This window comes from Tachypleus tridentatus, chromosome 9, assembly GCF_004210375.1.
Source record: "Tachypleus tridentatus isolate NWPU-2018 chromosome 9, ASM421037v1, whole genome shotgun sequence".
NCBI lineage: Eukaryota > Metazoa > Arthropoda > Merostomata > Xiphosura > Limulidae > Tachypleus > Tachypleus tridentatus.
The window spans coordinates 115,547,631-115,572,342 of record NC_134833.1 but is presented as its reverse complement, the minus strand read 5'-3'; the positions used below and the strand labels follow the sequence as shown (position 1 = coordinate 115,572,342).

Below are 24,712 nucleotides of genomic sequence, written 5' to 3'. Positions count from 1 at the left end.
TGAAATATGTTTAAGCTAGTTATATTTTACTGAGATTTGAACGTGTAAGTATCTTCTATTAAAAATCTTTCCAAAGCACTTTAAATATTGATTTTTAACCAGAGTTGACATTTATAGATATAGCTTCCCCCTCAAGCATTATTGAAACTTATCAATCACCCATAACTTTTGTAGCTAACAGTCAAAATAAAGATGTCAGAAAGCTGTTTATATCGATTATTAATCAAAACCTGAAAATAAGAAAAGTAGCTTGGAACCATCACAAATCCTTAGCTTTACTGCTTACATGACACTGTTGTTTTAAGTTGTAACCAGTGTTATCATAATGACTTAATATTATCGGGTTGATTCAGTTAGTTGTTTACTGAATTGGTAACAAAGAATTAAAAACATTCAGTATTAACAAGCATAATATAATATTAAGATTGTCACCAATCTGTGGCATTTTAGAATATTTAGGAAAAATTAAAATGGTGGCCAAGCTGAATTTGTGGTTCTCTTATCCATGCTGTTATCTGGCCTCTTTACTTTGAATGCAAACAACATACATTATAATTTATTGAAATGGCCTTAGCCTGTGAATGGACTTATTATAAGCTTTCTTTGTGCCGTATTTTAAACTGTGTAATTTTTGAACTAGGAATAAGTGAAAAATTGCAACAAAAATTTAGCATTCTTAAAAGAAAAACCAGTCATGAAAGTCTTTGAGCTGTAGTATGATGGCTGTAACAGTATTTATTATTATAGTTATAAATTACTTCCTGGCTATTTTTATTGATATCAGTCTCAAAACAGTGCTAATCTGTATACTCTGAAATTTAGATGTTACGTGACAGATTCAAGGAGTTTGCTCGAGACACTGAGGTAATAGGTACAGAACGTGTGACAAATGCAAATGAGAATGCTGACCATTTGATCAACATTGGTCATTCAGACAGTGCTACCATTGCTGAATGGAAAGATACACTTAATGAAGCCTGGGCAGACCTGTTGGAACTCATTGATACTCGAACACAGATGTTAGCTGCATCCTGGCGATTACACAGATTTTTCCATGACTGTAAAGATGTATATGCTCGCATCCTGGTCAGTTCTTGTTATGTGCTCTCTTATACATAGTTTAATAAATTGTTTAGGCTAAAAATAGCTACATTTTAAGTACTTTATAGGGGGAAAAGTAAAATGTATAATTTTTAGTAATTGTTTTTATGATGTTTTTGTGACTAACATACTTTAAAGAAAACTGCAAAACTTTTGAAATGTTACAAAGTATGAGGAGTAGAAGAGGTTAAAAAATCTAATTGATAAATATATAGAATTTTCAAGCAGCAAATGGGTTATGAATTTTGTGCTTATTCTATAGATATTTGTAGTACCGTGTTATCTAATTTTGGTAACAGATATATATATTACTTTTTATTATAAAGATTGATAATTTTGGTTGTATATAAGTTATTTATTCATTTTAAAGGAAAAACAAAATGCCCTTTCTGATGAACTTGGTAGAGATGCTGTTAGTGTTTCACATCTCCAGCGAAAACATGGCAGTTTTGAACATGATTTACAGACACTAGAGATAGCTGTAAGTAGCAGGCATAATGTCCAAAGTTCTCTTGACCTTTCAGCTAACTTTTATCTGATAAAATGAAATATTTGATGCAGTATTAACTTTCAACTTTGTTTTTTCTCCAATTTTTTCTACACTAAGTACAATACACTTTTTCAAGAGCATTATGTGAAATATTAAAACTCAGTAACTTAGAACTTCTTGAATGTCATTACTCTCTTGAAACAGAATAGTTTCAAACATTTGTCTCATATAAAATATGGTTTACCTTAAGGTACATAACAGGGAACATTATGTGTTGATGCTGGGTTATAATAAATACTTGTTTCTCTGTCTCCTTTCTTCCTGTTGTTGCTAGAATGTTTCTACAACTTCTAAAAAATTGTCAAAAAATTGGACTAATTGCAAGAACTGATTACTTTAAGGTAGTTTGCTAATTGGGCTTCTCTCTATTGAAACAAATTAGCTTAAAGGTTAGATAGGGTACTTAGTTAATTAGACATTACAGATTGTCTTAAACACAATAAAATATAGTGCTTGAAAAACTGTATTGGACAGCAGCAAAATAAACTTGTGAAAATAAGCTTTTATAGTTAAAAGAAAGCTACACATTGTAATTAGGTCATGGAATTACAAAGTTGGAAAATATTTTATAATTTCTTAATATGGAAATCTACATCAGTGAAATATTCTGAGAAAGTAAACATTTTACTATGATAATAATGTTATCATAATTTTCTTGAATATATTTTTATCTTCAGTTGATAAAATACAAAGACCTACATGACAATTTGTTTATTGACTTTTAAACATGGTCATTTTTAAAAGGTCCAACAAATCAAAGATGAATCTGCAGATCTTCAAACTGCTTATGCTGGTGACAAAGCTATGGAAATCACAAGCAGGGAGGGTGATGTCGTAAATGCCTGGCTTGTGTTGTTGTCCATGTGTGAAAACAGAAGAGTAAAACTTGCTGATACTGGAGATCTATTCAGATTTCTCAATATGGTTCGAGACCTTATGTTGTGGATGGATGATGTCATCAGACAAATGAATACATCTGAAAAACCAAGGTAAGTATGGTTGTATCTTTAGAAGTGGATAAATAAGAACATGATCCATATTGTTTCTTAGAATAAATATATATATATATATATATAAAGGAATTATTTCACTGTTTTAGATGTTTGGATAGTTAGATTGTGAATATTGGGGAAAAATGAATTAGTTGTTTGTGTGTATGAATGTATATGGGGGAGGGGATGCTAATAAACTGCTGTAATGTTTGTGATACCTCAGTTGTGTTTAAAGTTCCTCAAATTGTTCTTCTGATCTTTAGTAAGGCATACACAAAGTGAAGCTGTTGATTAATATTTGTAAGTTTAGTGTTTGTTAGATATGTATTTTATTTGGAGCATTTGGTTAATAATTTTCATTTCTGTTATGCTCAAGATGCATCTGGTGTGGAGCTATTGGAGAATAATTATTTTTATTATACTAAAGATGAATCTGGTATTGAGGTCTTCATTAAGACTCTTTACTTTTGTAATACCAATATTGTGTTGATGTTGGTGAAGAATTATTTTATGCCAGAGGGGTATCAGGTGTGAATTAGTGATGATTAAATGTTATTTCTTCATGCTAGAGTTGTTTCTGGTATCAACTATTAATGATTAATTCTAACTTTTGTTATGCTAGAGATGTGTCTGGTGTGGAGCTGCTGATGAACAACCACCAGAGTCTGAAAGCAGAGATAGATGCAAGAGAAGATAATATTTCTGTCTGCATCAACTTGGGGAAGGAACTTCTTTCTAGGAATCATTATGCTTCAGCTGAAGTAAGCTCATATGGAATTGTTGGACAATAAACAAAAGTGTTTATTTTTACACTGAGACTGAACCATATCGGTCTCTACATCAAATACACATTGATGACCAGTAAAATGATCAGATATAAGTCTGAAATGTCTGTCTGGTTAATTGTCTAACTAATTAAATTTCGATGTTTTTATTTTACCAATCTCTTGCAAGTGTAAGTATAGATATTATGTAATAGTACATAGCATTATTGACAAAATGATGCAATTTCTTTTATGTAGATTAAAGAAAAATTGTTAACCCTAACAAACCAAAAGACCTCCATGATGGAAAGGTGGGAAGAACGATGGGAACACTTACAACTAAGTGAGTTTGTACTAATGTTTTGTTGTTCAGAGGAATTTAGTTAAAAAAAAACAAACCAACCAAAAATACAAGACTTATCATTCTACATTTCCTATTGATAAACAGCAGAATGAAGTTAAAAATAACTTAAACATACAATCAACTAAAGAGTTTAATTAAACAACTAATTTAGAAAATTATATCAGTTTGTGATAGATAATGCCAACACCCATTCTTAAGCCTGATTTAACCCTTTCTCTACAGACTGATGCATTTTATGACATTGACTGGAGAAAGACATTTATGAAAAATCTTGGGTAACTCGAGTGTTCCTCGCAAAACCTCAAGATTTTTTAAAAACTTGTATCTTACAAAAATAATAACAAAGAATGATATTATTTTAACTGTATTTTTCTGATCTATTTTGATTAATATTTTATTATCAATATGTACTAGTTAGCTATACTTAAACTGTTAATAGTTGTTGTGTAAAATTACTTTTCTTGATCTTGTAGTTTTCATATATTAAGTATTATAATTTGTTTCATATGAGTCTCTAATCTATTGTTATATTACTATTTCAAATAATCATAAATTTTAATTTAGGAGGTAATTAAATGTCTAACTATTAATTCTATAATATTTGTCAGCAAGATTGATGCACACAATTTTTCTTTGTATAACACAAATATATTTTAAAATACAAACATAAAAATAATGCAATTTATAATAACAGTTATTATAGATGATAGTTTATATATGACCTTTTTGCACACTTACAATCTATACAAAAGTCTTCCGTCTGCTCTAGAACTTAATTATTAATTGATGGCCTAGGTCCATGACAAGCAAATTAATTCTGAGTTGTTACACCTTGCTTAAGCTAGATAGATTGGTTGGCCTCATGCCACTTTTAAGCTGACTTTTTATCAACAAAGACATTTAATGTCCTCTTGGAAGTACTAACACCTGAAGTTAATTCACTGAAATTTGTAATCTTCAAAATCTATAAATATTCCTAGTCAAATATTTGTAGTTTTTTGATTAAGTGTTTGCCACAATTAAACCTTCTGAAGCTTGTAGTGTATTGACTGTAATGACCAAACAATATTATATTACTATCATAGCTAGTTTTTATACCAAGTAGGCAAGATTCTTGAATGTTCAACAGTATTAGAAGATATTAGAAGGTTGAAACAACATTGTTCTCTATTTCAATTAGTTTTAATACCCATACCTGTTGTTTTGAGAATAAATTTTTACTTCAAGTGGGTTTCTCATCATCATTGATAAACATGCATATGTAACCTCTGTATAGACTATAAAGCTCAAACAAAGCTGACAAAAGTTGGCAAAATGTTTTATTTGTTTGAGGTCTTTTGAAATGTATGTATCAAAAGGTTAAGTAGGCATCTTGTAGTTTAGAAATAAATCTAAATTACTATCATTATTGAATATAGAGTCTCAAAGTGGAGAATTTTTATAGCTTGTGGGTCACATGACAATCAGTGGTGTATTTAGGTAAGGGCAAGAGGGGTCTCAGCCTCTGTGCTTATGGTCTTAATGAGCGCCCATTGATAGTTCTTTTCTATATAAAGTTACATGGGATGCAGGGCTCATAAAAAAAAATTATTAGCTCCTAGGCCCACAGAATCTTAAATCTGCTACTGATGACAACACATGTAAAGTTTTAAGTAGTAGGTTCTTTGTTTTTTTTTTAAATATAGGACTTAAAACTTTGGTATCATAACATATACAATGTTAATTTCACTCTCATACATTGATAGTAAAGATGTTTAATTAAATTTTCAATGTAACATCGTGACTTGCACAGAAATGTTTAAAGGGGGGTAGAATGCACCAAATGTATGGAAATAATTAAATAAGAGATTGCACAATTTAGGAGTAGCTAAATAGTTCTTATATTTTTATAATGGTATAGCTTAGATTTGAAATTTTACGTAATATGCTTTTATTTAGAAATTTTCAAAATTTAATTTTTCAATATTGTTTTAGTTCTGGAAGTGTACCAGTTTGCAAGAGATGCAACTGTAGCAGAGACTTGGTTAATAGCACAGGAGCCTTACCTCCTGAGTCAGGAGCTAGGGGTAAGATGATTGCATAAAGCTTTAAACATTAACAAAAACAAAATGTATGTCAGAAGTTATAAATCATTCCCTATAGAGTAAAGATTGTATCACAACTGTTTTATGTGGTTATATCGTGCATGTGGTGTATTCATCAATTGTAACATTTTATTAATTAGTTTCCTTGGTTAGTTTTTGATGTGTAGTTTTGGTACCATAAATTATCTTGAATTTATTGTATTTTTATGTTCTTTCTGTTTGTCTAACTGTGAATTTTTGTGTTGAACTCTCATTTATTGCATTGTCCAAGAAGGCCTTAAAGTTTTACTGGTTCTCCACTTTGAAATGGATGCAACATAAGACCAGTTATTAGGAGTTGCAACACTAATTAACCTAAATTACAATAATTTTGCATTCAAATTTAATTACCTTTTTGAGAAATGAGAGGTTAATTGTATTCAAAGGTAATGATCCCAAGGCAAAGGTCTGACATTTGTCCCAGTTAATTAAAAAATCCTTATCTTTTTAGTTACAAAACTGCTAATCAGTCAAACCAAATCCATTTTCATTGAATATATTAAGTCTTCTATTCAAAGAACACACATACGTACAATAGTTTATTGATTAAAACTAAGTTTTAGTATATCTCATCAGAGCAAGCTGTGTATGTAGAGATTAAAACTCAGCCTAGCATTGGTAATGACTATAGGTTATAACGTATTCTGATTTATGAAGATTAAAATGCATTATTTTATCAGTTAAGTACCCTTGCTGTTAGTAACGTTTTTGGCCATAATTGCTTAAGAGGTGCTTTTTCTTCATGATACTTGTGTTTGCTAGCAGAATATCATGCTATCAAATCTGAAAAAGATAAGAATGTCACTGTATGGAAAAGCTAGATAATTGTTCAAGATTATATATGTATCAGTCATATACTATATTTGATTTGAAGTGGGAAGTTAATTTGTTTCATTTAGCAAAGAAATGTATTGATGAATACCAAACAAATTAAAACTCTTCATATGAAATCAGTCTTTTTGGTTAGTTTGATAGTACTGCAATGGATGTATATTTCCCTGAAGCAAAACTAGCACTGTTAAATTAAAGCAATTATTGAAGTGTATTTGTAGTAATTTTTCCACACATCATTTAAGAAAAGTACTCGACTTAATGTTTGTTTAATAAGTTTTTTATATAAGTGTAGGCATAAATTGTTAAATTCAGCTATTTTGAGTTTGGATTGATTTCAAAATATCCTGAATGAAAATATTTCTGTTTTTGTGCATGCTTCTTGAATATATTACTCTTCCTCCTAGAAGAAATGTTGAAATAGTTTTAAACAGCATAGCACTATGAATTTTATACATAGCTAGTTACTGTTTTTTAGACTGTTCTCTTGATGCGATATAATTGTCTATATCTCAGTTTATTGAATCCATAGGCTGGTGATCTAAACACGTAAAGAGACATGTAAACATGTTATTTTCAACTGTGTAAGCAAATACTCCTTGTAGTTCAGCAAACTAGGAGAAATTGGAATAAAGTGATTAAAAGTGCAGAATAATAGTATGTTGCTATTATGTTGTTACATGTGGATGTTGAAATTGTATTTTTACTTTCCTTTTTGTATTGTTTTGAAGAATTGATATCAGCAATTCCTACATTTACTTCCTTTTTTGAAAAGTTTATTTCTGTACTTGTTTCATAATTTTGGTATGGTAAAGGTATTTGTATTGTAAACTAATAATTATGAATACAGTGAAACTATGGGTGGTGTTTTTAGAGTTAAAAATAAAATTACAATTTTATGAAACAAAAACTTTCTATTAAACTTTACTAGAATGTAGGAAGACAAAAAATGTATAAGAAGAGTTAGCAGGTTTGTATTTTTAAAATAACAAATGAAATCTTTTCATTTTTCTGAGCTTTAAGTTCATACAAATATCACAAAAATAAAATATTTTAATTGCAGATGCTACATAATCTGTAGGAAGTTCATCTCAAGTTTCTAGCTACTTTATCTGGTAATTTATATTTGTAATACAGTAAAGCAAACCATATAGTAATTGTATTGAAGCGAAGTATCTAATAGTTCTGAGGTTAAAAGTATAGAAATATTTATACCTAATAAGAGAAAACATTACTTTTGTTGTTTTTAACAACATTGTTTCACAACAAAATTTCAGATGTTTCAGAACTGAAAAATTATATAATTGTTAAATTAAACTTATAATTTTTTTTCACACAAACTTTATCCTGTTTAAAGACTGTATACTAAGTTTCATGCAAATTTGTTAAGTATTTTGACTGAGAATTAACAGTCGAGGGATGTTAGTGTTACTGAATTATTAATGTTTTGGCTTTTGGGAATGAATCTGAAAATGGTTGAGAACATTGTGAAAGTGATGTTATATAGGGTATTAGAAATATAAAGATAGTGTTCATGTTATTTATTTTGACTCTTAAGATTATTTTTCTTTTCAGCATACTATTGACGAAGTTGAACAGCTGATTAAGAAACATGAGGCATTTGAAAAATCTGCAGCTGCCCAAGAAGAGAGATTTTCAGCATTAGAAAGGCTAACAACAGTAAGATATAGTTTTGAAATTAATTGTTCTCATTTTATTGTATTTTCATTGCATTCTTTGCATGTTCTATGATCTATAACTAATCTGTAACTAGTATTTTGACAGATGTACCATGTCATCTGCAAAGTAAAGTTATATACATAAATTATTAAAGGATTAACAGAAATCTATTCATTTATAACATTGTGATCTGGGAGGTATTTTTATTTTTTTATTTTCAAACCTTTATTTTTTCACCTTTAAATTTGTTTTTCTGGTTTACTGGTGCACAAAATCAAGTTAAAGGAATGAAAGGAGACCTGGTCTTGGCTTTAATCAATTTATTATCTATCCACATGCTTCTGTCTGAGATATACTGATTAAAACTTTCAGAAAATATTATTTGAGTATTTACTAAACTACATTACACATAATACTGAACTCAGCCATTAAAAGTTACTGCATTTGGTAATAGAACTTTAGTGAAATAGCTTAGAAATATGTGAGTTTTATTCTGTTAGGAACTGTCTTTAATTATCACTTTGGTACATGTAATTAAACACATTAGTGTGAAGCAAGCTGTTTTCTACAGTACCTGATATGTGGCCCTCCGTTAATACAGCTGTAAGTCTACAGACTTACAATGCTAAAATCAGGGTTCGATTCTCCTTGGTGGGCTCATCAGATAGCCCAATGTGGCTTTGCTATAAGAAAACACACATTTTATGTGCCCTTTAATGTTATATGAAAGGAATCCCTTTATTTAAGGCATATTTAAACTGCATGAATAAAATAGATTATTGACTTAGTTCCATTTTTAATAACTTGGTTGCAGAAGTATTAAAACTCATAATTAAAATGTATTTCATTTCTTAATTTACTTGTGGATGTTTATGTGTATGTTCAATGGGAATGGAAGTTTCTAAGTCTAAATATAATTTTTTTTTAGTCTTAAGTTAAGGATACACAAGCTAAAAAAATAACTTCTTGATTGCTATGTTAGTATATTTTCAAATATCAGTTCAAAATGTGTTATTGTTACCTCTGAATAGTTTGAATTAAAAGAGTACAGAAAACGAGAAGAGGAAGAAGCTGAAAGGAGAAGGCAAGAAGAATTAGCCAGACAAGCTCCACCAGAACCTGTAGTTGAAGAAATCGTTACTGGGGATAGGTTAGCCTGATAATAGTGTCTATAATAATAACTGCTTTTTCAAAGAGTTATCTATATAATGTACTATGTTTACATGATATGTACATCTCAGAAGATTGTCAAAAACTTGTATTCTAACCTACAATTTAATATAAGATTTATTCTGATAAGCAGATTATTGGTTTGATGTAACTATGTATTTATTCAAAATTTCTTAAAAACAGTAGAAAATGGTAATGTAAATTTTTCTGTTGATATCGAGTAGAGTTGATGGCCAGCCTTCACCTGTTGAAGAAAAAGAGCAGGTAGTAGTGAATGGTGAACAAGAACTGATAGAAGAGGGAAAACCAGAAGGTAAGTATTTGTAGTTCTGAACAATATTTGATGTTGTGTGATGTGAAAATATTGTTACCTTTTAAACATCTACAATGCATGTTCTTATTAGTTCTAACAATAGATAGTGTTTTATCTTTTGAGATTTAGTTGTTTTAGGAGCTGTGAAGTGATTAAGGTTTGTGATTTATCCTGTATAAACTTCAGTGATTCAAGTGTGTATCCCAGGACTTGGGTTATCAGGTTTTAATTGTCATAAGTCTGTTGTATAACTGTGTTTGTGAAGTATCATTAATGAAGTATTTTAACAGCTGATTTTTAAGCAGTAAAAGTATCAAATGTAAGGAAAAATCTGATAGTTTATAGGTAGATTCAGATATGCAGTGTTTGGTGTAGCAAAATTTTGAAATTATGGAGAAATTTAAGAGTTTGATATATATAAAAAATCAACTGATTTTTGACCATGCATATTTTAAAGAAAGTTTTAAAGTATATATTGGTTTCAAACTAGTTCCTAGAAATATTTGTTTTGCAATAACTAATGGTACAACTTTTGTAGATTATCTGTTTAGCTAAAGTGCTAACTTGTTATTCAGTGGTTGACCAAGAATCTGTAAAAACGTGTTACATTTGATGATTCTTTTTTGAAAGGATATTAATATTATTAATTAAAACAATATTTTCATTTTAGTTAAGTTTTTATTCTTTTTTTTGCTAGTTTTGAGTGAAAAGTGGTTTGTAGTATATAAAGAGGTGACAAATGTATAGAACATTAGCTTACATTTACTGAGGCTATATTTAACTGTATAGGTAACTGCATGTAGTAACTTTGGTGCATTAGTGATAAATTTTTAATATTATGTTATTTTAATATTGTAAATTGCAAGAATATGACTTAGGTTGTGGTGATGGGCTTATGTTAGTGGATGTTCTGTTCCACACTAAAGTTGCTTAATGTGGTGGTTTATGTCCCTTTTTGGTGTATAAAAAATGTAATGTTTTACATGTGGTATTGGTAATTCTGTAACCTTCATGGGTTTTGCTCTGGAACTAGGCTTCCCTTCTAATTTTCACCTTTGTAACAAGGTAAGGTCTTGTGGGTTTATTTCCTTACTGTTGCATGCTCTTCTGAGCTCTGCATGTAACTCCTCACGTCTGCATGCTAAGTGTTAGTTGTTTTTCGTGTTGAACTTAAACTAACTCTCCCCATAATTGTCACCAGCCATATCAGAACCTGTTTTACCTTCACCTGAATCCCGATCTGCTCCATCAAGTAAGTTGATTCTTTTATGTTTGAGTTTTATTTTTATTTTTACTACCTAGTAAAACTGGACAAAATCTAAAACCATAACACACAATGTTGAAATCAACAGAATATTCTTTAATCTCCCTTCTCATGTTGAATAATACATGCTTGAAATGAAATAATTCTTTTACTGTCTGAAATGGGTATGCACAATGAATTAGAAAAATATGTTCATGAGATTGTTAACTTGGTTACTTAAAATAGGGGACTCTCTTAACTTTTACCATAGTTGGTGTGCATTCCATCTCAAATGCAACAGTAATATTGAAATAAAACAATCTTAAAAAAATAAACTTGTTCTTCTTCCACATACAAACTATATGGTAATGGGAGGCCTAAACAAATCTTAGGCACAGGCATCCATGCTTATTAAACATTTCATCATGGCACTTATTTTCTCCCATTTTGTTTTTCTTTTTTCTCAGTTCAACAATCAGTGTGCATATTTAGACTCAGATTGGACTACAAGTAATTAGTTCAGGAAGTACTGTCAAGTCATTGATATCTTTTGAAAGTAAATAAACATACACTGGTACCTTAGTTATCTGCACTGGTTCATGAAAATCAAAAAACTGCAAGTAACATACAGTTTTGACGTACACTAACCTTTTTTTAAGGTATAGCTAGAATCTAATTGCTATGCTTATGCATTCTTTTTTCAAGCTTTCTAGGGCACATTCAAAAGAGAGAAAAGAAATATTTCGAAACACTTAACAGATGCCACATACTGTTTTTTACACACAGATTTGTGACTTCTCAGACAATTATACTTGTTGAGCAAGATCTTTTATAATCAACTGAGAGCACATTTTGAAGTCTTAACATCCCAGTAGTATTTTTGAAATTTCTATGAATTCTATAGAGAACTGGTAAAACTCTTAACATTGTTGCTGCTTTTGTCCTTGTTAGCATTATTTTTCTCCTATAAATATGTTAGACTTTTAAATTGTATTCAGGTTTCAGTTAACTATGGGCTATATAGGTTTTAAAATGTGCATTAAAAAGGTTTAATTATTTGTTTAAAAAAAGTAACACCAAACTGCCTCAATTCATCAGGGTTAGTGTGGTAGGAAATTGTCTCAACGTTATAATGAAGGCTAAAGTTCAGGTGTTGATACCCTGATCTTGTCTGAGAATGACTGTTCACATACATCACTATAAGTATTGCTAAAAGACATTTGAAGGGGAAATAAAACATCAAAAATAAACTATATAAATATGAAAAAGTAAAAACACACAATTAAGATTATAACTGAAAGAAGGTATAAGATTATTAAATGAAAAATTAGAGACATGTACAGTTTTTCTATTTTTAATTTTAAATATTTCTTTTAGAAATACTTTAACCAAAATATTCCAAATCAGTGCAAATAACTATAGTACAGGAATAACTAATCTTTAGTTGAAATACTTAATTAAAATCTTATTCTTTGTGTTCAGAATACTTGTTATTGTTAACATGATAAATTAACTTAGAGCTATTGTAAATATTGTTGAACTGTGTATCATTCTTCATACAAGTAGTAGCCAAATTGGTTGAATGCCACACTTATAAGGCTCAGATAAAAATACATTGTACTTGAAATTTGTGCAACAACAAAAGCTCATGTAATTTTGTAAAACAAAAATCAATAAGCTACTAGTTTTGAGTTGATTTCTACTCAAGCTGAATAAATTCCTTAATATTTGTGAATTTTCTTATTTTGTTTTTTAGCATACAGTACTTATAGCTATCTAAGAAGAAATTCATAATAGTTATGAATAAATTATTGCCAAATCGACTTTATAACTTGAATATAAGTGTAGTTTTATTAATTTTAAGCCTATAATTGAGATATGGGCAACTACAAAGCACTACAACAACCAAATTTTAGAAGCAACTTTGAAAGGATGCAGGCTGTTATCTAAACGTATATAGAAGTTTTTTTTTAACTGTATAAGACAGTAGGGTTTCCAATACAGTGGAAATTTGTGGAGAGATCTGGAAAATTTGGTAAAGGCTAAAGTTTTATAGTTCATATGAATTGTGTTGTGGCTGTATGGTAAAGGATTTTGTACTTGATTATAGTAAGCTTTGTTTCATTGTCAGGGCTACTCCATTAGGCCTTTTTGACGAACATAAGTGCATGAATAGGCAAAGAAAATTGCCCACAGAAACTTGTTTAGTATAATAAATTAAACATTCAGATTAGTTGTTAAAACAAAATTGCTTTTAATTTTGGTAAAATAAGTTTATAGTAAACAGTGAGAGTACATGTTGTTTTTTCAAATTAAAATATTGATAGAATTTGCAGTTTTATAAAATAACTTAATTATTCTATAAAAACTACCCATAGAATAAGTACCAGTTTCCAGTATTGCTACTCAACAGTTTTGGGTTGTTAAGATTCATGAAGTTTATCACTTTGTCTTGCCTTTTACTCAGTGATCTTGTATTTATTTTGGAATTTCAAAAATATGCAATACCTCAAATCTAGCTGTTATTCTTTTGATTTGCATTTGTCAGAGATTACTATTAGAAAATAAAAACCATTAAATAACTACTAGAGAGATACACATGAACAGTTATTAACATGATCCATTAGTACTATTAAATCTTTGATTTTAGAATCCTTTAAAGAGAGAACTTTCAATGAACTATTAAGTAGAGCAATGAGAAACACACATCACACTTTATGACCAAACTTATGCTGATGCTTCATGAACGAACACACACACACACACACACACACACACACACACACACACACACACACACACACACACACACACACCATTACAGTGAGGAAGATTCTGTAGAAATTTTTATAAGTAAATTGAAGAGATCCTGTGTAAGGATAACCTTCATATAAATTTTGTACATGGATGTTGCTATTAAAATCTAAATATGATTTTTTTTTTTTAAAGTTGAGATAGTAAAAGTTAAAGCAATAAATAGCTGTGTACTGGAGCAACCAAAATATTTGTCAGAAGCTACTTCTTTCAACAATACATTGTTGTATGGAACAAATTATGTTTAAAGGACTTATTTCTTAATATTTACAATGCAGTTTCAGAATGGATCATAAAATTGTGCGAAATGTTTCATAGCTTTAACACCTTGAACTTTTACAATCATTACAAAAGAATGACCCTTTTTTTTTTTTTTTTTTACTCTCTTAGTTTTGGATAACCTGTTTTGTTTTGTATGTTTTGTTTTTGTTGATGGAAACTGCTGCCCCAATTTCACATTAATACGTGTCATATAATTTCTCAACTTTAAAAGATTAACTTCTAGAAAAACTTTAATGTATTCATTATCTTGCTTACAGAGATCACACAGACCTACAAATAATTAAATATTTCATTTTTAAACAAAAGTTAATGTTATCATACATGAAAAAAAGTTTAGGTACTGTAAATTATTGAAATAAATCACCTTTCTGATTTGTTTAGAGGTATATAAAAGCACAAAGTTGTACCAAAAAAATAGCTGTGTTAGCAGTTTTAAGTCATGGTGATCTGACATGAGAAAACAACACATGCTTCAATTTAACTCATAAACAGCAGCCATCAGTAATTGATGCTGCTACCTCCAACAGTCCTGCTGTTTAAGGGTTAAAGCTACATGAGAAAAACTCAGATTGTGGCAGCTGTTTTTATTCGTAATTTGACTTAGTACCTGCATGCCATAAATAACCCGCATGGTTTTTTAAGCCCCATCTCCCGATAAGGACAAGAAAAAAAGAAGGTCTCGCTCCAAGTCTCCCTTCAGCAGCTGGAGACGTAAGAAAGCTCCAGATTTTGATGATATGGATGCAGGATTTGGTGACACAGGTAGTTTTAGTAATAATCTAATGGGTGTGAATATGGGTAGTGATAATTGTTCAGTATTCATTTTAGAGTGCAGCCATTATTATTAGTATATTTATTATTATATGGTATTTGAAGTCGTTTTTACTTTTTATTATTGTAAGCATTATTTTAAACTATTTTATCTTTTAATTTTAAAGTTTAAAATGTTGACATAAAATTCTTCATATTTGTTAATGTTTTCTAAGCATATTCTTTTTAAGAAAGTGTGCTTTAGTTATTTCATCACTTATTTGTAATAAAACTTAGAATCATATAACAGCTGAGTTTATATTGTTTCTTTCTTGCCTTTTATTAAAACTGTAAATAAAAAGTGTTAAAAAGTTATTTCAGAGATGATCCAGGTTTGAATACCATGAAGTAAATGGTTTATATAGTTTCAGATTATACTTTTTTAAAGTTTTTACATTGTAATTGTTATTTTAGAGCAAAGTTATCTTTTTTAATCATAACCAATATAAATATTCAAGGCTGTTATCGTTATTTATTCTTACTCCCAAGTTGCTACATTTTTGCAGAGAAATCTAGTCCTGTTTCTGCTCCTTCAGAAGAAGATACTCAGTTTGAAGGATTACTCGTGAGGAAACATGAATGGGAGTCCACTACAAAGAAAGCAACCAATAGGTAAAGACAATTTTGTCAAGTAATTCTTGGATAAATCTACTAAACTGTACTTAAACTAGAACAAAGTTTGTAAAGGAGGAAAATTTGACTAATGAACAGCAATTATGAAAAAGCATTTTCTTTTCAAATCTTTTTTTCATACAGGTAATATAAACGTACAACACAAGTAATATTAATTAAATTTCTCTGAGTATTTGTTTATGACATGCTCTAATGGTATAATATGTATTTTAAGAATTCCAATACAGTACTTCCCTCTTTTCACAAGATTAGGTATTCTGAGTGGTGCCCTCTCATCCTTCCCCTTCCCAACCCATACCTGTTCCTTCTTTCCAGAATGCCTCCTCTCATTGGTTTTCTTTGATGCTTGTCACACCACCAACAGTATCTGGGACTACCTGGTGGGTTTTGATTCAGTGGAGCTCAATTTCTGTTTGGTACACATTTTAATTTAGATGTAAGGAGAAACCAGAGTGCCTGTACCTTTATCCTGATTCAGAGATACTTTTTTTGTCCAGTCCATACTCTTCATTGTCATGTTGCCTGCATGACTTCCTTTTGTAGTACCTGTTCCTGATTTTTTATACCTTTTTGGCAGTCTTTCTCTGTTTAGGATCTTTCCTTTTCTACCCTCACCAGTTGGGTTTGAATTTTTAATTTGATTAGCTTATTCATCCAAGTTATCTTTCTCCTAGAACTTATTCCAGGTGTCATCTCATCAGATTAGACTTCTCACATTTTCTCTCGCATCTAGTCTTTTTTTGCTTTAGGGGAAGATCATACAGTCCAACATGTGGACCACACCTAGCATGTTTCTCTAATTTATAACACATCATTGATTCTTCATCAGGTTTTTGGCATGTACCTGTAGCCATTATTCAAGCTTCAGCATGAATTAACTGAGTAAGTTTATGTTCATACTTTTCGTTTCATAATCCCTTGCTTTGTTTTCTCATTATATGGATCCTGCTTTGTGGCATGTAGTGTCCATGCATTCATTCAACTTGAAATCCACACTGTACAACCATGTTGACCCTTGCTTTATCTTCCATGGCTTTGCAATGCTCACTGTCAAGATGGGGTAGTTCACAATATTGCTTGTAGGTGAATAACTTTGTGATGTAGTTGATTCATAAACTTGCTTGCTCCAGATTATACCCCCCATGGACTGCATGGGTAAAGCAGAAGGGAATAGCTGTCTATCTCTACCATATATTGAGTAAACCAGTGTAGTCCACTTTTCAAAATAGGATTTTGTGATCACCCCTTGCACTGTTCCAGGTAATGGGATTCTTCTGGACTCTTCACCATGTTTTCACCCTGCTTTCTTTCAGTAGAGTATGAGAGTCCTTACCACTTTCCAGTTTCAAGCTGCTGTGGTGGTCAACTTTTGAAGCACCCTCCTGAATGGGTCTCTGACAAAGATGGATGTAGGTGATATGCTATCCTCCAATGTGCATTAAACACTCGCAAAAGCATGATGTCAAATCAAATTGCAGTTCACCCCTTCAGTTGGGAGACCTCATCCCTACCCCTACATAGGTGTTGGTACCTGTAGCTGAGTTTTGGATTTAGAGAGGATGGACACACACACACACACACACACACACACACACACACACACACACACACACACACGTGCATACTGATACCAGACGTCGGCTCCCAGGCAACATGGATATTTGGATGTAGTTGACTTGCCAAGTATAATGTCATACCTCAGCCATTCCACATCTAAAGGCACTTCCATGGTTATACCCACTCTTTATACCTTATGAGATTGAGTTCCATATACCTATCATTTTTGGGATCACTATCCTGCCACAGTTTTCTCCCATATGATTGTTTCTTTTTCCAACATTATCTAGCACATATTGCATGGATGAGCAAAGAGTATCTGGTTTAGAAGTGGTGCTGTTCCATCATCATGTTTTTTATCTGATTTTCTCATATTCAGGAGTATCCTTTGGGTATTTTCTGAGGGTACTTCTGTTGGTACTCACCACCTAATATGGAATTTTAACTAATTTTATGAGAGGAGAAAAGGTGCCATGTTGGAAGCTTTAATCTTCCCATACTACAAATGTATTTCCAATAGGTACTTCTCTCTGCTTACACTTCCTACTTTCCCTCACCACTTTCTCTGATGCTTACATCTTCAACCAAACCTTGAAGTGATAGTTCAGTGGAGATGCATAGAGGGAGTTACATGTCATATATGTCACACTCCTATTGGTGCAGTGATATATGTTGATTTACATGAGAGATATGTTGAAATAATTTGATTACAATCTGGGGAATCGGAAGACTTGTAGCATACATAAAGAAAAACTTTGCACATAGAGGGACAAGAATATGTAATCTCCTGAGAGGAGGGAATTATCTATTTGAAATACATTTTCAGTAGAGAAAAATTATAACTTCTGTTGCTGAAAACATTAAATATATTTATTATTTTACCTAAGTTACATCTTTAAGTTAAACAGCATTCTTTTTTTATTAGCATTTACATATTTTATTGGGTTTTGAAACTTAAGGCAAAACAACCCTATATGATACCATAATGTTTTTAATGAAGTGCAGGTTTTCATTGGGTAATACGATCATCTAAACTGTAGAAGAAAATAATATTGTTGACACTAATCATGTGACTAAGTTTTTGGCATTATTATTATTTTGTTAACACGTTATAAAAATGCCTTGTTTTGAGCTTTAACTAAATTTAATTTGGAAGAGATAAATGTTCAATTACATAACTTCTGATGGTCAACTTATCAGCTAACTGAACATTGTAAATATAAAGTATTAATTACAGCATTGCAGTTTGTGTGCAAAATTATATGTTTAGTTTAGTGTTATTATTATACTTAAACCCATTGAAACAAAAATGCTAAAATTATCTTGTATTTTATAATAATAATATCTTTATTCAAAAATTAAAGGTTATTTATTATCATTGAAATCAGTGCTAAGGAAGAAGTGTTCTATTTATTGTCAGTGTAAGTTGTACAGTTTTCTAATTCATTTAAAAGGCTGTCTGTAGTATTTAAGTTAGTTGTTATATGAATAGAGAACCAATATTGTTGATCTGTAAATAGCCTGAACTACTTTACTAAAACTTGTTTAAAATCTTCAGGTCTTGGGATAAGATCTACTTGGTTCTTCGTGGAAGTATGTTGTTAGCCTATAAAGATCAAAAACATTACAAACAGGTGAGTTTAATACATTAGTAGGAACTGTGGCCATTGTTTTGTTTTTATAAATTTCAGAAGATACATGAATTTATCTGATTTTTAATTTCAAGCTTGACCTACAAAGTTGAGTATTAGTGTTTTTTAATTTTATTTAGGTTTTTACAGAAAAGGTTCCAAGTATAAAGTGAGTTATATATTTTATAGAAATAGATGGCTTAGAAATAGTAACATGCTCAGTTTTATTCTCAGCATGTTTTTTCTTCTTTTATCTACTTTATATAAAAGCAACCTACTGATTAAATGAATTTCTTCAGTTAATGTTTCTTGTACTTCTTAATATCTGGATTGTTGAACCTCAGGAACCAGAATTCTATTTCCGTAACGAGTCTCCAATTGACCTCAGAGGAGCCACTGTTGAAGTAGCTTCAGATTATACCAAGAAGAAGCATGTTTTCAGGCTAAAGTAAGTGACTTTTGAGACTCCATCTTTTAGATATGAGTTTTATGTTTTTTCATTCTTATTATCAAAGGCTTGAATAAATACTATCATATTCATAAATGGACATAAAAAAATTATAAAAAAACTAATTTCATCCCCTATTGTATATTTTTACAAAATGTATTTTTTAATAATAAAATCTATCTTCAGAACACTTCACTACTAAAGAAGGAAGCATTCATTTATTTGGATTTTTTAGGTTCAGTTAAACCATCACTGAATTATTTTTCCACATTGCAGTTGAACTCTGAAGATAATTTAAACAAGAATGATTGTCTAACATTCCTAGTTTCCTTCTCTTTTTGTTCTTGTAGTCTATTTATGAAAACTAATTTTTTAGGAGGCTGATTTTACCTAGCCCTCTCAGCTGACAGCTGAGAATGCTGTATTTAAGCAACATATAATTAATATCTGATTCATGTGACAGTGGTTTAGTTTTTATCCAAGTATTAAGATGCAGTATCTGTTTGTTTGTAATAGAGGTTGTAGTGAGCTTTTATAAAACAAAATGGACACAAATTTTATGTGTATGTATAATGGATCACCAAACAATGAAACTGGTATAATAAATTACCAATTTAATAAGCATAATTATATTTAAATTTCTAGTTTAAACAGCTTTACTGCACCAGACAACCAATTTTATAAGCAAGTTTAAGCAAAATGGGAAGAAAAAACTTTAACCTTGTTGAAGAAACAATTTTTGGATGTCTTATAGCTTTGTATGACACTTTTTCCAGGTTATCTGCTGGTGGTGAATATCTCTTTCAAGGAAAGGATGATGTATGTTGTAATGTTTCTTTTTATACTGATAACTAACATCTCTAATACTGAAATACAAGTTTTTAACATCCACTTTTATAGTGTTAGCATCTACTGCTTTTAAATTATTATTGACACAATATTTTTAAAATTGGTAGAACATTAAATTACTTCAAGTGTTTATTTGCAGTATCAGCATTTTATTTCTAAATTTTCTGCAAGAGGTTTTTTAAACTTTAACAATTTGTTGACAGTTTGTAAGCACTAGTTACACCATTTCTGTTTCTAAACCAAATTTTGTAGTGTTCCTTTTACGTGATGTCAGTACAGAACTTATTTTGGTATCCTCTGGAATAATTATCAACTGATAACATTTTCAGTGTGTGTGTATTGTGATTGTTTGGTCAACAAATTTGAAAAAAAGCTTTGCAAGGAAAATTATAAAACAGTTTCTTTTAATCCTCTCACTACAAATAGGTCAATGGAGGAGCCTATTACAGTGTTGTTATTTATTAATTTAATTAGACTTATTTTCATTGTATGCTAAAAATACTTGGAATCACAGTATAGTTAATAAATTAAGTCCTAATATTATATATGTTTTAATTTAATTTGAAAAAAAAATGGTTAATGAATTAGAAACTCAGATTTCACATTTAAGTCAGAAAATAAAATAAGACCCAACTTTTGTTTTTCTGAGATATCAGTATATTTTGCAAACCTACTAGGGTAGCTCCCCACTCAATACTCCATTTTTGCAAAATGTTTTGTCTGCTCATGCCTACTTGTCCTAAATGCATGGTTATAATGAATAGAAAGAACATGTTCCAAACTACTAAACATGATAGTTCTTTGTAATTGGCTTGAAGGGAGAAGTTGTAATATGACTGGGATATAAATGTATTGACAGTCATTGCACTGAACAGAAATTTTGTAACTCACATATGTTAGTTAAAAAGCCAAATAAATTGTAGTAGTTTTATGTGTATCGGTAAAGTAAGTTGTTAATTTTTATTGGTTTTCTAAAATAAATCTTTAAAATCTACAAAAATTAATTTCATCTCTCTTCACTTGAGAGAATAAACTAGGCTTAGTTAAAAAAATGCCTTCTGGTAGTTAAAATGTTACAAAATTGATTTGCATTCATGTGATGTATTTCCTATCTATTTTCAATTTCCTTTCTGTGTTTTAAGAAAAATAACAAAGCATTTAGGAATAAACAATAATATTCATGTGTTCAAAAGCACTTCCACATGTTGACTGCCCCTGTGAGAATAACTAACATCAGTTTATTGAATCTGTCTTGACTTTGTACAGAACTGTCTTGTTAACAAATGTTAATGAGACAGTTCTGTACAAAGTCAAGACAGATTCATTTCTAGCACTTTCATTACTTTTTAAACAATTCTCATTGCAACCATTGCACTGTAAGCAAGCCAATAAATACTCTTCTGCTGTGTTTTTGGAACTGAGAATACAATAAACTGTATGGTGAAAGTTTTGTTAATTTTGCTACACAAGCTTATTTGCTATTAATGATGGTATATTATGTGACATCTAAACAACAGGAGCAGTAACTTAATGTTTTACATTTCAGCAGGTTTTTACTTCAGCTGCTAAAGGTAAAATAAATGTATAAAATAGTTGTGAAATATATTAGAAATAGAAATTCTTGGAAAAAATTACTTTTGAAACTTTTAGTTGAAGTGATTGACCTAGTGTAGAGCTAGGGTAGAGAAGATAACAAACCATGTTCTTTGATCAAAAGTGCTTGATATTTAGAAGGTTTGAGATGATGCAAATGAAATTGAAAATTTTCAGATGAAGAAAAGTATTTATCTTAACATGAAAATCTCTATGCGCAAGGAGTGGTTGACACTGAATCCTTATATTTTTAGACAAATTTTTAGTAAAAACACTTATTTTACAATTCTGAATTTATCTTCAAAAGACTTGTATTGATTATTAAAAGCTTAATTTCATGAAAATACATAAAGTTAAGAGATACAGTATGAAAACTGATCAATCTGGAGTCACATGGTTAGTGTAATCTACTGAACCAGTATCAAAGGGGTTAATGTCTTCTAGAAATAATGCAGTGAAAATATTTTTATGCAAGAAATAAATAAACAGAACTAAAGAATAAATATGCACTATACATAAATTCATCTCAATGTACTATTCATTTATAACTTCAATATATTTAATGTGTATTAATTTTTATACTTGTTTTGAACATGTTTCAGGATGAAATGAATAGCTGGATTCAAAAACTTCAAGTTGCATTAACAGAGGCTGATGGCTCAGCAGGCCCTTCTCGCTCCCAGACCCTTCCTGCAAAGGCCGAAGGAGAGCGCAAGGATGAACATAAACGTCGCAGCTTCTTTACTTTGAAGAAAAAGTAATACAATGTGCTTTGAAATCTCTAGTTCTCCGTGCTGCTTGCTCATCGCTTTGGAACTCAGTTAATGAAACCTGTTCTCTGTATTAACCAATCCTGTAACTTCTTGATAACCCTGGACATGGTTTCTCTGTGTATCAACATGTGCATTGTTCAGTGCTGACTAGCCTTTCACACAGAACTTCAATATTGGTATCTTTTGTTTAAAAAGTCAAGTCACTATTTAGTACTCTTTTGTGCATGTGTATCTAACCATTGACTAATCTTACCACTTCTATCTTCATGTAGATATCTTCAAAACACATTTACTTAAAAGGTAATATTTTGTCAACTTTGACTGACAGTTGATTGGGGCACAATGTATTTGCATAGTTTTTTCATCTTGCTACAGAATTATTTAAATGATAATTATAAAGATTTATAAAAATCTCCTTGCAACTTGTTTCTTCCCAGATGGAAGATAATAATGCTGAAGTAAAACAACATTTGAAGGCTTTTTCTTTGCTTTGAAGTGATATAGATTTGTTTACTGTTTCTTGAACTTTATGAAACAATTTGACTCTACTAGTTAAAGATTTATAATGGAATGAAAAAATATTGCCCAAATAATGAACTTAAATTTGTTTTTTGCCAAAATATTTTAACTTGTTTCCAATTTTGCATAAAAAATAGTTTTTTTATACTGTTTCAGAATATTTTTCTTGTATCTAGAAATGACTAATCATGTTATTAGAAACTTAGTGTTCTTGTATATAAATTTTGATCATTTATTTGCTTTAATTATTCTGTAGCTAGAAGTGGGAACTCATCATAGTTGGAAGGGAAGCAGTAAACCAAGCAGCAAGAAGCCCAGGTCTATTAGCTTTTAACATAAAATAAAATTTAAAAAACGACTTGTGTAGATTTATTTTTCTTGGTTTGAAAAGTTTTTTATCTGCATATTAAGTTTATGGAATTATGCTTAACTTTTTGTTAATGTTTAGATTCAAGATGAAAGAGTTCATAAGACTGGTTAATTGGTTTTTAGTTAGAAAATGTGTGTGTTTATGTTTAAAATAATATTTTGTTTTTAAACTTAATTTTTGTTTAATAATGTGTTATCTTTTTTTCTTAACCAACTGATAAAAAAAACTCGGTCTTAGAAATATTCCACACTGGTCTTGGGAGCAAGAACTTTCTTTTGTAACTTCTTAAGTTATGTCATATCTTTATCTATATACATTTATATATATAAGGTATTTAAAATTGATTGTTGACAAGCACAGACATATGCTGTGAGTATTCCATTTTCAATTCACATGCTTTGTCAGGTTCCATTTCTTTCTATCAGATTTATTTAAGTTTTAGAAACAGTTTTGAAATTAAGAAAAGCTCCACATGGGTGTTCGTTTTACAATTCTGATGTTGGGAACAAAAACGTTCATATCTGATAAATTCCATTTTAGTGTTAGATGTGTTTCCTAAAGTAATGTTTGTCACTTCAAATTGTAGACATTTCTAGAAAAACTCTGAAGTATTGTGAGCAGCTCTGAAAACTGGAGAGTAATAAAATGTTTAGATCCAGTTGTATGTGCTTTTTAGAACTGTTTTTATCTTATATACAAGGTGAATAGTTATTCAGTACACTTGCTTCCATGTTTTTTTACTTTATTATATATTAAATTTTATCAGGGCCAAGTTTGTTTATTTGTTGGAAATGAAACGGTCGACTAAAATCAGGTTTTTTTGTGATTTCAGGTTTAATATCAAGCTAAGCTTTGTTCAGTTGAATCTTTAATGTGTTTGTGTCACTGTGGAAAAAAAAGAAAAAAATAGATTAAAAATTATCTCTACTTGTTAATGATGTGTGTTTTGTGTTTCTTTACCTTGGCAGATTAATATGTACATTTTGTATACTTGAATATATTCAAAGAATCATACTTTGTGTTATGTATAGGACTGATGATGCATAAACCAGTATTTGTTCAGTAACTCAAATAGAATTATAGTTTTTAAAGTAACTGTTACAGGTTCTGATGATAAAATTGCATTTGTTATCACTTTTGCAAAGGCTACTTGGTTGAAACGATCTATAATTAATGTGTGGCAAGTCCTTTAACATAGCTAAATGTTGATAGTGTAAAAAGAAAATTAGTAAGCTCTCATTTACTACTTATGTGCACAAATACACTTATTTTCATATACTTCAACTAATTTATTATGCAAGG

At 30.2% G+C, this 24,712-nt stretch overlaps 1 protein-coding gene across 11 annotated transcripts in view; it reads left to right on the top strand.

Moving 5' to 3' along the window:
• LOC143226126 (spectrin beta chain-like) overlaps positions 1 to 24,345 on the top strand; it is an 82,607-nt gene extending 58,262 nt beyond the window's left edge. For 4 of the 11 annotated variants that reach the window (XM_076456670.1, XM_076456671.1, XM_076456669.1 and 1 more), the window contains exons 34-50: positions 823 to 1,086; positions 1,472 to 1,582; positions 2,396 to 2,640; positions 3,266 to 3,404; positions 3,666 to 3,750; positions 5,746 to 5,837; positions 8,301 to 8,405; positions 9,437 to 9,555; positions 9,800 to 9,888; positions 11,090 to 11,140; positions 14,870 to 14,989; positions 15,544 to 15,649; positions 18,786 to 18,861; positions 19,203 to 19,306; positions 20,083 to 20,125; positions 22,351 to 22,505; positions 23,297 to 24,345. In XM_076456670.1, coding sequence (XP_076312785.1) covers positions 823 to 1,086; positions 1,472 to 1,582; positions 2,396 to 2,640; positions 3,266 to 3,404; positions 3,666 to 3,750; positions 5,746 to 5,837; positions 8,301 to 8,405; positions 9,437 to 9,555; positions 9,800 to 9,888; positions 11,090 to 11,140; positions 14,870 to 14,989; positions 15,544 to 15,649; positions 18,786 to 18,861; positions 19,203 to 19,306; positions 20,083 to 20,125; positions 22,351 to 22,505; positions 23,297 to 23,300 — 1,908 coding nt within the window. In that variant the 3' untranslated portion in view covers positions 23,301 to 24,345. Of the gene's footprint in view, positions 1 to 822; positions 1,087 to 1,471; positions 1,583 to 2,395; positions 2,641 to 3,265; positions 3,405 to 3,665; positions 3,751 to 5,745; positions 5,838 to 8,300; positions 8,406 to 9,436; positions 9,556 to 9,799; positions 9,889 to 11,089; positions 11,141 to 14,869; positions 14,990 to 15,543; positions 15,650 to 18,785; positions 18,862 to 19,202; positions 19,307 to 20,082; positions 20,126 to 22,350; positions 22,822 to 23,296 lie in introns of all 11 variants that reach the window. The other 7 variants (XM_076456673.1, XM_076456674.1, XM_076456667.1 and 4 more) reach the window with 4 other exon arrangements.
• The last annotated feature ends 367 nt before the right edge of the window (positions 24,346 to 24,712 follow it).